The sequence below is a fragment of the Carassius gibelio genome, chromosome B21 (genome assembly GCF_023724105.1).
Source record: "Carassius gibelio isolate Cgi1373 ecotype wild population from Czech Republic chromosome B21, carGib1.2-hapl.c, whole genome shotgun sequence".
Taxonomy (NCBI): Eukaryota; Metazoa; Chordata; class Actinopteri; order Cypriniformes; family Cyprinidae; genus Carassius; species Carassius gibelio.
Window position 1 is genome coordinate 9,186,355 of NC_068416.1, and position 14,454 is coordinate 9,200,808.

Genomic DNA, 14,454 nt, shown 5'->3' on the forward strand with positions numbered 1-14,454 from the left:
TCATTAGTGTCCTAATGACAGGCTCCTACAACAATTTCTTCCGTATGTTCGATCGAAACACTAAGCGTGATGTGACTCTGGAGGCCTCGCGGGAAAACAGCAAACCCAGAGCCATCCTCAAGCCACGCAAAGTTTGTGTTGGTGGCAAGCGTCGTAAAGATGAAATCAGTGTGGACAGTCTGGACTTCAGTAAGAAGATCCTACACACTGCATGGCACCCAAACGAGAACATCATCGCTGTGGCCGCCACCAACAACCTCTATATATTTCAGGACAAGGTCAACTAGCATGTAGCTCTGATGTCTCCAGTTATCACATCAACAAGAGGCATTATTTCTCTAGATGTACTGGGGTGGAAAGGTTGGACTCACTAGCAGTGAACTTGAGAGGAACATCTAGATGAGCTTTGCCTTCTACAGCAGATTTGGATCTAACTAATTTTGCACTGCAACCACGGACAATTACACTAGCTGTTGGACTGCTTTTGTTTTTAATTTCTTCAAATCTCCCTCACTATAGGTTTATTGGTAATGCACAGCAATATTGAGAGGATCCTTTGACCTTTAATGTCATTAAAGGCCTTTTCACATGACTCATGTCAGGGCTTGAGCACATCTCTCCAGCACCATTTGACCTCCATGAGAGCATGCCATCATGGAAGATTATTGCTATGTTGGAAGAAATTGGGAAATTTACTGAGTGAAAATAAAGCAAAGAAAAATGTCTTTGAGCTTAGAGCAGAAAAAAAGCAGGACGCTGATTGCTTTGAGAGAAAAAAAAATAGAATGTGTTTCTTTGAATTTCATGATATGCCTTTGAAGTTGAGAAAAGGCTCAGCCTCGTCCATTTTGCTTAGATTTTTGTGCTGGCATCTCTCATGTAACTTCATGCAAACTTGGTAATCACTGGATGCGTTTTGAAAGCTCAAAGTCAAATTTGACATTGAATGCTAAAAATATTTGAATTTCATGCTGTTGTTTCATGCATTGAAGAGTCATGTGAAAGTGCCCTAAGATAATGAAATGAAATGTTTCAATGGAGTCAGTATTCAGCCTAGATCTGATTCTTGCTTCTTGGCAGGACAAAGGATGTGGATGGCTTGGATAACTACAAATGTTGTTGTGTCTGCTGTGGCCGTGAGGTATCCAACTTTTCAGCTTCTGAATTCTCATTTCCCATTTTACTTCATGAAGGTGCATGCATCATTTCAAAACCCAGCTTATGGGTTGATTGATGCAACAAACAGGAATGGTGTAAAATTGAAGTAAACAATGTAGCAAATGTACTAATGTTCTGCTTTTTTGTTCTAATTTTATAAAGGAAAGTGTGTGTGTGGGGGGGGGGTTAATAAAAATCAAGAGGAACACATTTTGTATTCTTTGATTTCACAGCCTGTGCAAATTACACGATTACAACACAATTGTAAAAAAAAAAAGAAAAAAGGTTGCATTTATTTCCAGTCAACACATACAGAAATATAGCAACAAGTCCAAATTAAACCACTTTAACAGACATTTTACATGTACTGCAAAGTACACGACTCATTTCACACAGTCTGCATTGGCCTTGCAGTATTAACAGCCTGTTACAATGATAATCCACAAGACTCTCAACAAGAGGCTGCAGTACCAAGTGCAAGTAACAAGTACAAATGCATTCGCTGCCTGACGAATGAAGTTAATAGATTGACGTTAACAATTTGCCTTGTGCCAGCCTGCAACTTAGTGGGCATACAGGGCATCATCTTGCACAGTTTGATTAGATAACACCAACGTTTCAAAAAAATACATGTCTGTAACACTGTGCTATGATGAGTGCAGGGCTGGCTCATGCTCAGTCCTCTAAGGTCCTCTAGGGCTTCACTTTGTGGAGCGGCGGCTGGGTTCTGAGGCGGTTGGGGGAGGTGGGGGTCCCCGGCGGTCCAGGTCCTCAATGTAGAACATGATTAGTTTGCGGCGTTCCTCTGGGACACATTCTAGGACCAGGTAACGTTTATCATTTTGAAGAGTTTTCTCAATATCGTTTAGATGTTGGTCTGACTCCTGGATCGACCTCCGTGATCTAAAGAAAATATGAGCTGGGTTAATCTAACTTTTTTTTGTTAAGCTTTAACAAATATAAGTTAAAACATAGATGATAATCATGTTCCTTATATGGGGAATTACATTTTATATATACACATTTATATAGTCATTTGCTCACCAAGACATACAAATTTTTGAAAGAAAAACACGTACCTATATGTAATGAATTTGGTTTCTTTCAGGAGAGTTCTGAAGTCAGCTTTGGCTGTGATATATTTGTCCTTTATGTAATCCTCAAATTCACGTTGTTTCTTCTAGAAGAGATAAAGGAAAGATTGGATTGCACAGTCAGGCGCAGTTGCTCTTCACCGACTGTGCTGATCAAAAGCATGATGGGAAACGACTTTTTTTTAAATCTGATTTCATGTGATTAAGTATGTAAATTAGGGCTGCCCCCTAATAGTAGACTAATCGTTAGTTGACCAAAATTGTATTCGTCGCAGAAAAAAAAAAAAATCCACATTGGAGAAATCACACAGATCATTGCTAGTCTATGGTTAATAAAGTACATCCGTCAGGACATCCTAAAACTCATCATTCATCCACCACAAATATGGCTTATCTGAAATATTTCTGCCATATGCACAAGCATAGACGCATCCAACACTGTGGAGAAGACGTGAAAATCTTAAAATAAGAACAAAGACAGTTTATCAGTTAAATGTTAATGCAGCCTCCTTACTGTTTTTCCCTGACACATTCATAATCATAGCTCCTGCACTGTGGCAAGCTTTATTAATGTACTTAAGCGCTTATTAGGCTTTGTAGGCATTTAAAGGCTCATTATAGTGATTTAAATGGTTTATTAATAAACGTGTGATTACTTGACTAATGCTTAAATTGAATGACTAGAAGTCAACCAGAAATATCCTTAGTTAAGGGCAGCCCTAATTTAAATCATGCATGAATATTCCCAAACACTATTACTATCTGTGTGAGATTAGTGATTGTTGTCATATTTCTATAAAAATTAAAAATCCCTATATTATTTATTATATAATAACTATATAACTATAGGTATTATTTTTTATTATACCTATAGTATTAAAGTAAAAATGGACGATGAATAGATCTTTAGTCTGGAATCAAATAGTAAACACTTTGAGTGTCTTGTTTATCATATATATTTTCATAAAAAGCACGAGAACTGAAATGTGATATACCGTATTTTCCGGACTATAAGTCGCACTTTTTTCATAGTTTGGCTGGTCCTGCAACTTATAGTCAGGAGCGACTTATTTATCAAAATTATAAATAGAGCGCCCTCTCACGGCTGTAGACGGTAATGTTTTCTCTTGGTTCTAAATAAGTGCGACTTATAGTCCGGTGCGACTTATATATGTTTTTTTCCTCGTCATGACGTATTTTTGGACTGATGCGACTTAAAGTCCGAAAAATAAGGTATTTATCAGCAGCACAGTGTATGAGTGAGAATAATGCGATATCTGATCTGCCTTTGATCTCGCAGGTAACTGTTGTGCTTCGAGAGGTCAGAACTGTCCGTCTTTGACTGCACTCATTTCACTCGTCCCCTCACCCGATCTCACATCTCAAACTGTTCAACTCACTCGATCACTGCTGGAGAACTTGATGCAGCGTGGGTCATCTCTGATGATCTTCTTGACTTCCTTCCATGTGGTGGTTAGTGTGATCTATGATTGAATAGTTACATAAGCAGCATGAACACATCGACAACCCAAAGATACATATCCTAAGGTTCAAATAATGACACATTTTTATCAAAATGTTCAGATTTGATATTTAATATCTTAAATTTGACAATTAATTATTTTATGACTGGTACTTTATACAAGCTCAAAAACCGACTGTTTTTCTTTCTTCAGAAAACCATCTATTAAAGAAAAGCTCTGACTCACTGGAGTTAAAGTTAAAAACATTAAATCATTTAACACCCTTTCACAAACTAATACTAATATTCTTGTCAATATATAGAAGCAACAATCAAAATAATAAATACAAAATTTAAATATTTAATATACTATAATAACAGAAATATTATACAAGTTATTATTATTATTGTGGAGGTTAAATTATGATATTTTATATATTAAAATAACATTTACACTATATACATATAACAACAATATTATATAGTGTTTGTTGTTAAATGATTTTATAGACTTAATTTTTATAAAAATATAATAAGAGGAATAGCAATTACTATTATCATTACTAAATATATTATAAAACAATAATAGTTATTAGAAAACAAATATAATAATTATTATTTTATAATATATTTTAAAATAATAATCACTAGCAGTAGTGGTACTTACCATTCTTCTTATATCTTTATATAGAGATCAAGACTTTATAAAAGTATTTATTAATAACAAGAACAAAAATGATCATGAATATTATATATGGTTGTTGTGTGATCTCACCGTGGAGGTCTCATCCAGCAGCTGCCTGAAATGTTCCTTCTTCTTCTTGGTAAGAGCCTCCACATGTTCTTCAAACAATTTCTCCTTCTCGTGTCGCTCCAGCAGAGAAGCAGACTTCCAGCGGTGATCTTTACGCAGATTGCGCCTGGTTTCTGACCAGGAAGCATCCGTTGACTTTACCTACATATTTAAAGAATAACGAAAAAATGAAAAAGTGTGTATGATTAATGTAACGTACAATGACAACTACAGCAAGTGTCACTGACCATGTCTGACATGAGTGCTCTAAAGTGCTGGACCGCTTCCTCTCGTTTATGCTGCTCTCGCTCTCGGTCAATCTCTTTGGTTTGTTCAGATCGAGCTCTCTGCACCTCCCGCTCTCTCTCCCTCAGACTGGCCTCGATACGAGCCTGCCGTTCCAGCTCTTTCTCCTTCTCTGCGTCCACATTCTACACAACACAGACACTTATATTAAACCCATCTTTCTCGTCTCGGAGTTTCCTCCTGATGAATCAATAAGACCAGGAACACTGTTCTAACCTTCGCCTGTTTCTCCACATACTGTTTGTACAGTTCTTCTCTAGCAGCGGAGCTCTCCACGGCTTTGTAGCGTGGGTCCGTCTCCACCTTGTCCTTTACTTTGCCCCAGCGCTGAGAGACGTCCACATGGTGGTCTGACAGTAAATCGAAGAAGTCCTGTTTCACCTGCAGCCACAAACACAACTTGTGTCAAAGTCAAATTCAACTTTAACTCTGTCAACATGACAGGATGGTTATGGGAAGCGGGTGACGGACCTTCTCTACTTTGTTTCTGGAGTCTTCCTTGTCCTTCTTTCTCAAGGCGGTCATGAACTCGGTGAACATGGCCTCTCTGTCCTTCATCTTCTCAATGGTCTTGAAACGAGGATCTTTGGAGTGTTTTGCCGCAAACTCACTGAACGTGGTCCTAACAGGTGAAAGGAAAATTGGTAAGGAAAAGTGGCAAGATTTCAGCAGGCCACACAATACCTGCACAACCTGCAACACACCTATTGTGGAGTTTGGCATCTTCCATCATCTTCCTGAAGTCCTCTTTAGCCTGCATGAGTTTATTCTTCTTCTCCTTCCTCTCCTCTTCAGCACGAGTCTTCACGTACTGATCAAACACCTGCACAGCCATTGGAGATTAAAATCACAAAGCCGCCCACTTCTGCTCATTCAGCAACCCTCTATACGCCGAGCACTCTTACCTGTTTCCTCTCTTTGGGGTTGAGCAGCAAATATCGAGGGTCAAACACAATCTTGTGCAGCTCTTTGTCCCAAGTGGAAAAAGCTGAAACCTGCAGGTATGAAGTGGACAAAAAGATGGCTTACCAATGTACCAGAAAAATGGTCAAACAACACTTCAAGTTAATTAAATAACACACATCATATGGGAGTGATCTAAAGAGCTTAAGTTGAAGCCATATTAAATTCCAATGATACATAACTGAAATCTTTATCAGTCAACACCTACAATAACCACTATTACAAAACACTGCTAGAGATGGACAAAAAAAAAAATAGTGTTTAGCTTCCACATATATTTGTATGCAATTACATCAAATCAAGCAATGCAAAATACTTGACCATTATACAATGCAACAGTACATTCTTCTGTGGTAAATAATAGTAATCATTTGTAATTTCATGCAACAATTTAGGACCAAAGATGACAGATAGAGATTCTAGTATGAACAGTGACAAGAGAGGCCACCAACACTACTGTCAAGTAGGACTGGGCGGTATGACTATTTTTTGCGCATTATTTACAATTGTTATTATCTTTAATGGTTAGTACACACAAAAGAAATTAGGCTGTGTTTTACTGAACCCAGAGGGATCCTAGGTCTATATGACTTTCTTCTTTCAGATGAATCCAGTCGGAGTTATATAAAAAATTTTCTTTGATTCTTCAAGCTGTATCATTTCAGTCAGCAGGTGTTGCATTGCTTCAGTCCAAAAGACATGCAATAAAAAGTGCACATCCATGAAAAAAAATAAAAAATAAAAATAAAAATAAAAAAAAGTGTCTCCAGGGTTAAAACAAATGACTCCTGTAGCGACTTTGTTTTTGTAAGAAAAATATCCATATTCAAAGCGTAATAATCACTTTGATCTAGATTACGCCAGCAGTTGACGTATGAGGTCAGCGTTGCGCAACGTTTGTTTGCAAGAACAAAAGAAGCAAAGTTTCCTTATTTTAGCAATGATGAAACTTTTACATGATTTACTTTTACATGATAAAACCAGTCTCCTCTTGGCTTATATTGAAATCCTCCAACATTTTTCTTTACAAATCCTCATTTTGTACTAATTAGTGACCATTGTTTTGTTTTGATCTCTCCGCTGCGTTTCTGCATGCGTCACTTCTGAGAGTAATCATTCTTCCATGATACGTAATTCACCTGGAACTGCTTCCATTTACAACAACGAGCGTAAAGCTAGATTATTATGTTTTGAATATGGATATTTTTCTTACACAAACACATCAATTTGCTACAGGAGGTCTTTGTTCACCCCCCGGAGCCGTGTGAGACACTTTTTCTTTTTTTTACGGAAGGGTGCGTTTTTTTTTCACGTCTTTTGGACTGAAGCAATGCAATCACCTGCTGACTGAAATGATACAGCTTGAAAGATCAGAGACAACTTTTAAAATAACTCCGACTGGATTCAACTGAAAGTAGAAAGTCATATACACCTAGGATGCCTGGGGGGGTGAGTAAAATACAACCTAATTTACATTTTTGGGTGAACTATCCCTTTAAGGCTCATCCAGGTATATGTCAGTGCTTCTTATATATTTTGATATAACATTCACATCATGGACTCAAGCTCTCATTTATTTACATGTTAGCGAAAATGTTTGCCTGAATGCACGCAAGTCGCTGGATAAAAGCGTCTGCTAAATGCATACATTTTTTTTTTTTTAATTGGTGGATTCTTTTGTTTCAATTATAGACTGTCCTGGTTAAGTGATATTTTCTCACAAAAGCACTTTATTAAACATACTGAAGCTTCTCCTACATTGACAATGCAATAAAGCCAATGTGTAAACTGTCCATATTTCAGACAAACCAATGGTTGTTAAATAAAGTTTTTTTCAATTAATTTTTAGCATTAATTACCTGTGCACTTGTGATAAATAACTAAATATAGTGATGTACACAATTACCAGGATATCAACACTATGATACAAGATTTTGATCATACCGCCCATCCCTATAGTCAAACACAAATCATTTAACATGATCTCACTCAGAAAGAACAGATAAATAAACGGAGTGACAGAGAGAGCAGAGAGATTTAAGACTCTATATAATATAATATTAAAGAATAATAAAAAGAATGAACTTGAGATTGTACCTTGGTGGGTTCCATTCAGATTTATGTGTCTTACATTACAGAGCTGGTTAGAGTATTGCGTTGGATTGAAGTGTTTTACCCCTCTCTCCAGCAGCATGTCCCTGAACTGGTTCATGCGGGCCTCCAGGGGCACGAGGGCCCGATCACGAGCAGCCTTCAGCTCAGCCTCCACGGCCGCGTCTTTCTCTGCATCAGCCTCCTTCACATCGTCCTTCCTGTCAGACAGAGGACGACGAGTGTAAGGAAGAACTTCATTTTAGAACACTTCTTTTTTTTATTTTTTTTTGCTTCTACGCTTGTGAGAAAATAATAATAATAAAAATTTGGAGAGGATCTCTGAAAATGGAAGATTGCCCCCCTTATATTGTTGAGAGAATTGACGTGTCTATCAAACAGAAATCTACCGCGTTTACTATAATTATCCATTGATTGAGATATTTAAATCTTATAATATTTGTGTAGTTATATCAATGCATTAAGTTCCTTTTAAGGACAGAAAATATACTTCTAGAAACCGCTCAAAACCAAAAATATGGATGTCAAGTACTAATATGTTCGTATTTTTGCCCCCTTTTTTTTTTTTTTTTAAATCCCATCAATTACATGAATACACATCGCTGAAGGGCTGAGGTTTTGATGGTTCACTGGGGTTTGCCTAATGGAGGCTAAAGAGAGGTCAAACAAGGTGGGTTACCTTGGAGGCCCACGTTGGCATCGCCAGAGCTTAGAAGTGTTCACTGAAAAATAGTCCCCTGTGCAACAGGACCACTGTTTGGGGTCAGGGGGAGGCAGGCGTGAAGGGCACTGATGGGAAACAGTGACTGATTTGATTTGGTCACCACTTTTCAAAGACCCAAACTAAAGATTACCACAGCCAAGACAAGTCAGCATTGGGAGGGAAAAAAATAAAATCTTTGCCGCCGAAGATTTCTTTAAATGTGACATAAAATGTTCCAAACAACATGTCTTAGCTCAGGGCTTGAACAGCAACAGCCTCATTTGCTTTTCTCTTCATATGACAAGAAATACAATGTTCATGTCACTTCAGATTTCCTCTGTATAGTACAAAGGCTAGGTGTTCTGCAGGGGTGAGTGTTCTGCCCTTTAAGGTTCCTGCTGAGGGCCGTTGGTACTTACTTCCACTTCTTAGCCTTAGAAGGCTCATCGTCCAGTGTGTCCTCTATGGTTGTGTCAATGTCCACTTTGGTGAAACCTGCAATGAGCAATAAAGGTGTGTGTTGTTTTTTTTTTCTATGATACTACCAACAAATCTTAGTTCACAAGCAATCTAAAATGGTCACAGAGTTTCACCTATTTTCTTGTTGTCATCTAGCCCCCTTTTGTGGGAGGGTTCTTGAATGTATTTGTCCACATCAGCACGGGCCACCAGCTCGTCAGGTCGGTCCCACATGGACAGGCGTGTGGTGGGGTTGTAGTAAAACACACGGTCATCTCCAGTCCAGACTACACACCTAAAAAAAATAATAATAATAAAAAATATTATGTACAATTTTTTCTGAATTCTACTGAACAAACTTGGAAAAGGAAGGAAAAAAGGCTCACCAGGGAGTACCAGGAATTGGGTTTGTGGCTACAGGTTTTCCCTTCTGAACTGCTTTTGCCTCCTCGGTCATCTCTTCTTCCCTGGGCAGCTACAACATCAAGATCAATATTATTTTTTAAATTCTCAAAGTTTGCTTTAAACAAATCTAAATGACCTTCAGACTTTAGGCTTACCCACTGAGAACCACCAAAGCTGTGAGCTTTGGCTTCCATGTCTATATCCTTTAAAACTAAATCATCATTATGGCCATCTTTAGTCTTGTCAGTGTCCTGATCTGCTCAGAAAAATACATCTGGGATTTAGCAGAGCAAGTCAATCTTAATGGTCAGTGCAGTTAACAACAGCAACAACAGTCCTGAGGCTCCAGGCCTCGCTTACCTCTCTCCTTTAGCTCAGCAGGTTTTTTCCAGGTGCACTCCAGAGTGCGATTGTTATAATAATACATCTTCCCATCAGCTGTCTTGTACTCCGACCATTCTGGAAGTGGAAGAGCCCCCCTAAGAGATGCAGGAGCTGCAGTGAAAGCTAGCTGGGGATGCATCATGGGTACTAGTGGAGGGCCCATCCCTGGCAGCACACCTTTAAAAATAAATTGCATTCAGTAACAGATATAAAGTTTTTAAAAAAATTAAATAAAGTTTCCACACACACACTAGATATCTCCATATATATGTATTTTTCACTGAAAACTCTGTACGACCATTTATTTTAAAGCTGTAGAACCTATAACATTCTCATGATTTAAGATTATTAATCTTGATGACTTTTCCGTGCTTAGAATTCTAAATGTTAAAATGTCCTGATATTTGTAGCATAAGTCCATGCACCTTGTTCACATAACTTTGTAAGATCAGAGCACCATCTACTGGTTGAGTTATTCAAGTATACATTCAATAGAGGACTTCTACATTTGCTGGCCTGTTAAGCTAAACTAACTTACTTTTAGATTTTTATTTATTTATTTATAAAACAAAATGTACGTACCAGGCAGTGGGATGTGCATGCCAGGTAGGGGCACTCTGAATGGAGGGACCATGAGCGGAGGGAATGCTGGAATTGCAGTGGCTGGCTGGGCCATGGGCAGGCCAGGAGGGAGACTTTGAGGCAACAGAGGCATTGTCTGCACTGCAGTGACTGTAGTGGTTACTGTAGGAACACTGACCACAGTAACAGGGCTCATGCCTACACTAGCCGGAGGTGTAGAGGCCACTGTAAGCATCTCAGAAACAACAGAAGCTACAGGAAGAATGAATGTGTGTTTAAAGATCATATCAAGAGAAAACACTGTATATTTATCATATTAGCCATGAGTACTCAATTTTATAAATGCAGCTATTATTTTACAGGCAGCTATAATTCCTTGTGTAATACTCACTGGTGGAGGGTTGGGAGGCAGCGGGGGCTGGACTGGTGCTGGGGTCAGGACTGGTGCTCAGGGTGAGGGTGGGGGAGACTGGCTCGAGCACAACCGTGGTAGAGCTGCTGGAGGAAGCTGGAGTAGAGGCAGTGCTGTTAGGAGCCGCTGCAGCTCCTCCAGACTGAGCTGCCATTGGATGATTGAGCTCCGACTGCTGGAAGATCTTTACTCCCTCTGGTTTGGTCCAGGCCGACTCTCGTGTCCGGGCATTGTAATAATATACCTGGAAGAATGTGGTGGGAAGGTTTTAAAAGTCCAAGTATGCTAATGCTAGGATGGGTTGTCCAACCACTACCCAAATCAACCAGGAATTTCTATAAAAAGTGGTAAAAAAAAAGAATACCATGAAGAATACGAGTCTTGTTTTTTTGTCATCTGAAACATGCTGTGGCTTAAAAAGTCAAGCATGCAAAACATACATAAAGCACACACATTTGGATTCATGCTGAACAGGAGACGTAAGTGAGCCCACTTGTAATCGTATAGCACATTTCTCACAAATTGGTAATAACTGAATGCATTTGAATGCTTTTAGTAAAACGTTTTTATTTTCAAACAAAAGTATAAAAATAGACCTTTGTGGGAAAATTCATGGTTATTATTTAAGGGTTAGTTTATAAAAATATCACAATTTTGTCATTAATAACTTACCCTCATCTCGTTTCAAACCAGTAAGACCTCCGTTCATCTTTGGAACACAGTTTAAGATATTTTAGATTTAGTCCGAGAGCTTTCAGTCCCTCCATTGAAACTGTGTGTACGGTATACTGTCCATGTCCAGAAAGGTAAGAAAAACATCATCAAAGTAGTCCATGTGACATCAGAGGGTCAGTTAGAATTTGTTGAAGCATCAAAAATACAAAAATAGCAAAAACTATTACTTTATCCAGCATTGTCTTCTCTTCCGTGTCTGTTGTGAGAGAGAGTTCAAAACAAAGCAGTTTGTGATATCCGGTTCGCAAACGAATCATTCGATGTAACCGGATCTTCTTGAAACGGTTCACCAAATCAAACTGAATCGTTTTAAATGGTCAATAAGCATTAATCCACAAATGACTTAAGCTGTTAACTTTTTTAACATGGCTGACACTCTCTCTGAGTTCAAACAAACCAATATCCCGGAGTAATTCATTTACTCAAACTGTACACTGACTGAACTGTTGTGAAGAGAGAACTGGAGATGAACACCGAGCCGAGCCAGATAATAAACAAAAGAACCATTTCTGTCGGACGCGTCTGATTCGTGAACCGAGGAGCTGATCATACTGCGCATGTGTGATTCAGTGTGAAGCAAACCGACACACAGAGCGTCTGAACTGAACTGATTCTTTTGGTGATTGATTCTGAACTGATTCTGTGCTAGTGTTATGAGTGCGGGTAAACCGAAGGTTTGAATGAAGGGCAATCATCGCCAATGATGTCATTACGTCGAGCGCAAAAGAACCGGTGAACCGTTTTCTCCAACCGGTTTATTGAATCGAACTGTCCAAAAGAACTACTGGTGATCCGAAAGCCAATGCAACCGGTTCTTGAATCATGAACAAGTCAATCTTTTGTTTGTTATCTGGCTCGGCTCAGTGTTCATCTTCAGTTCTCTCTTCACAGCAGTTCAGTCAGTGTACTGTTTGAGTAAATGAATTACTCCGGGATATTGGTTTGTTTTAACTCAGAGAGAGTGTCAGCCACATTAAAAAAAGTTAACAGTTTAAGTCATTTGTGGATTAATGCATATTGGAGATGCGAACAGTTTAAAATGGTTCAGTTCGATTTGGTGAACTGGTTCAAAAAGATCTGGTTACATGGAATGATTCGTTCGCGAACCGGATATCCAGACTGCTTTGTTTTGAACTCTCTCTCACAACAGACACGGAAGAGAAGACAATGCTGAATGAAGTCGAATTGTTTTTCTATTTTTGGACCAAAATGTATTTTCGATGCTTCAACAAATTCTAACTGACCCTCTGATGTCAAATGGACTACTTTGATGATGATTTTCTTACCTTTCTGGACATGGACAGTATACCGTTCACAAAGTTTCAATGGAGGGACTGAGAGCTCTCGGACTAAAATATCTTAAACTGTGTTCCGAAGATGAATGGAGGTCTTACGGGTTTGGAATGACATGAGGGTAAGTTATCGATGAACTAACCCTTTAAATGGCACAATTGGGCATCACAATTTTTTTTTTTTTTTTTTGTTTAAAATAGAGATCACATTTTTCCTTCAATTCTGAATATACAACTAAATTGTATATTGTAAATAACAAAATGTAGTAGATTTTTTTAATTAAGAAAAAACATTTGACTACACAATTCAATGAGTACATCATAGGAACTTCACTTGTTTCATTATGGAAGGAAACAAATTTGTTTAAAGAATTACTGAATGAGAACTGTATATATATATATATATGTATTTAAGTACTTGTCACCACCTACTAGCACGACAACAATTATGAAGCAATCTTTATCTGAAGGTACTTTTAAAATGTGACTCACTCGATCAATATCTAAAAAAGGACCTCCATCCCAGGACATCTGTGATCATTTGATTTTTTATTTATTTATTGTTTTATGCAGAAAGAACAAGCTGTTCATATCAATTCATGACAGCTGCAAATACAGTGCAAATAATTGACAAAGATTTAAGAGACATAGGCAAATTGTTTTCAAATTTTACAATCAAAAAGATTGTAGTCTTAACTATTAAGTGTACAACTATTATTCAGTTATATTTATTTTACTTTAAAAGACTGTTTGTCTTTTAGATGGTACCTTTCCTTCTGGTGTGGTGTTCTCTACCCAGATTTCATCACTAGTCAAGCTGGACACCGCTCCAGTTCCTGGTGATGGAGGCATTCCAGGTGGAAAGATCATACCAGGAGGAGGAGGCATGTTACTCATGGGTGGAGGCATGAACGGCGGCCTCTGTGAACAACACAACAGGGTTTGATATTTAAACATTTTAAAGTAGCTTTCAATCAGTCTCTTATTGTTTTGGGGCAAAAGTTTTTTTTTTTTTTGTAAATCGCACCTACCTGCAGGTGAGGGGATCCAATAGGTGGGGGTATCGGTTGCATATTGGTGTCAAACATTGGTCTACCAAAAGGGGGTCTAGGGGGTGGTGGAGGTCCTCTCATCATGCTGAAGGGTGGAGGTGGGGGTCGTAGTAACGGAGGAGGTCCCCGTAACACTGTGGTAGGTGGTGGAGCAGGGCTACGGAAATGTAAAGCCTGCTGTAACACCATCCTGTGGGGTAAAAAACATTAGTAATTACCAATATTCTTGTTATGCAAAACCTCTACTTGATTCAAATTTTCACTCTACACTAAAAGCTAAATGATAAAAGTTATCACACTTTAGAAATCATCAGAAATAATATATCACTTGAAAACTTAATCTCAAAATTCATCCTTTGAAACCCATTTTAAAATCAAATATTGCATTACCATGAAAATGGTACATCAAAATCATGTAACAAAATGTTTAAAAAATCTGTTCCAAACATTAGGATACATTATGCTATCACCACAAAAGCGAAGTTCACCAGCTAACATGCTGGTGAACACCATCAAAAAATAATTTCCCCCCTACCTTATTT

The 14,454-nt window shown here is 38.2% G+C and overlaps 2 protein-coding genes across 4 annotated transcripts in view; one reads left to right on the forward strand and one right to left on the reverse strand.

Moving 5' to 3' along the window:
- The window catches only part of LOC127985682 (serine/threonine-protein phosphatase 2A 55 kDa regulatory subunit B beta isoform), a 72,622-nt gene extending 71,257 nt beyond the window's left edge, over window positions 1-1,365 (forward strand). For 2 of the 3 annotated variants that reach the window (XM_052587735.1, XM_052587737.1), the window contains exon 9: window positions 8-1,350. In XM_052587735.1, coding sequence (XP_052443695.1) covers window positions 8-287 — 280 coding nt within the window. In that variant the 3' untranslated portion in view covers window positions 288-1,350. Of the gene's footprint in view, window positions 1-7 lie in introns of all 3 variants that reach the window. The other variant, XM_052587736.1, reaches the window with a different exon arrangement.
- Window positions 1,366-1,420: 55 nt separating this feature from the next.
- On the reverse strand, window positions 1,421-14,102 carry LOC127985681 (transcription elongation regulator 1; the record flags this gene model as incomplete). Its single annotated transcript, XM_052587734.1, is given in 19 exon segments — window positions 1,421-2,061; window positions 2,238-2,338; window positions 3,653-3,736; window positions 4,490-4,669; window positions 4,756-4,938; window positions 5,030-5,194; window positions 5,285-5,435; window positions 5,518-5,636; window positions 5,719-5,808; window positions 7,953-8,088; window positions 9,011-9,086; window positions 9,185-9,345; window positions 9,437-9,525; window positions 9,611-9,711; window positions 9,816-10,016; window positions 10,422-10,673; window positions 10,813-11,077; window positions 13,629-13,781; window positions 13,892-14,102. Coding segments are annotated over 19 exon segments (2,920 nt in total), but the record flags the coding sequence as incomplete, so codon positions are not given.
- Between the last annotated feature and the right edge of the window lie 352 nt (window positions 14,103-14,454).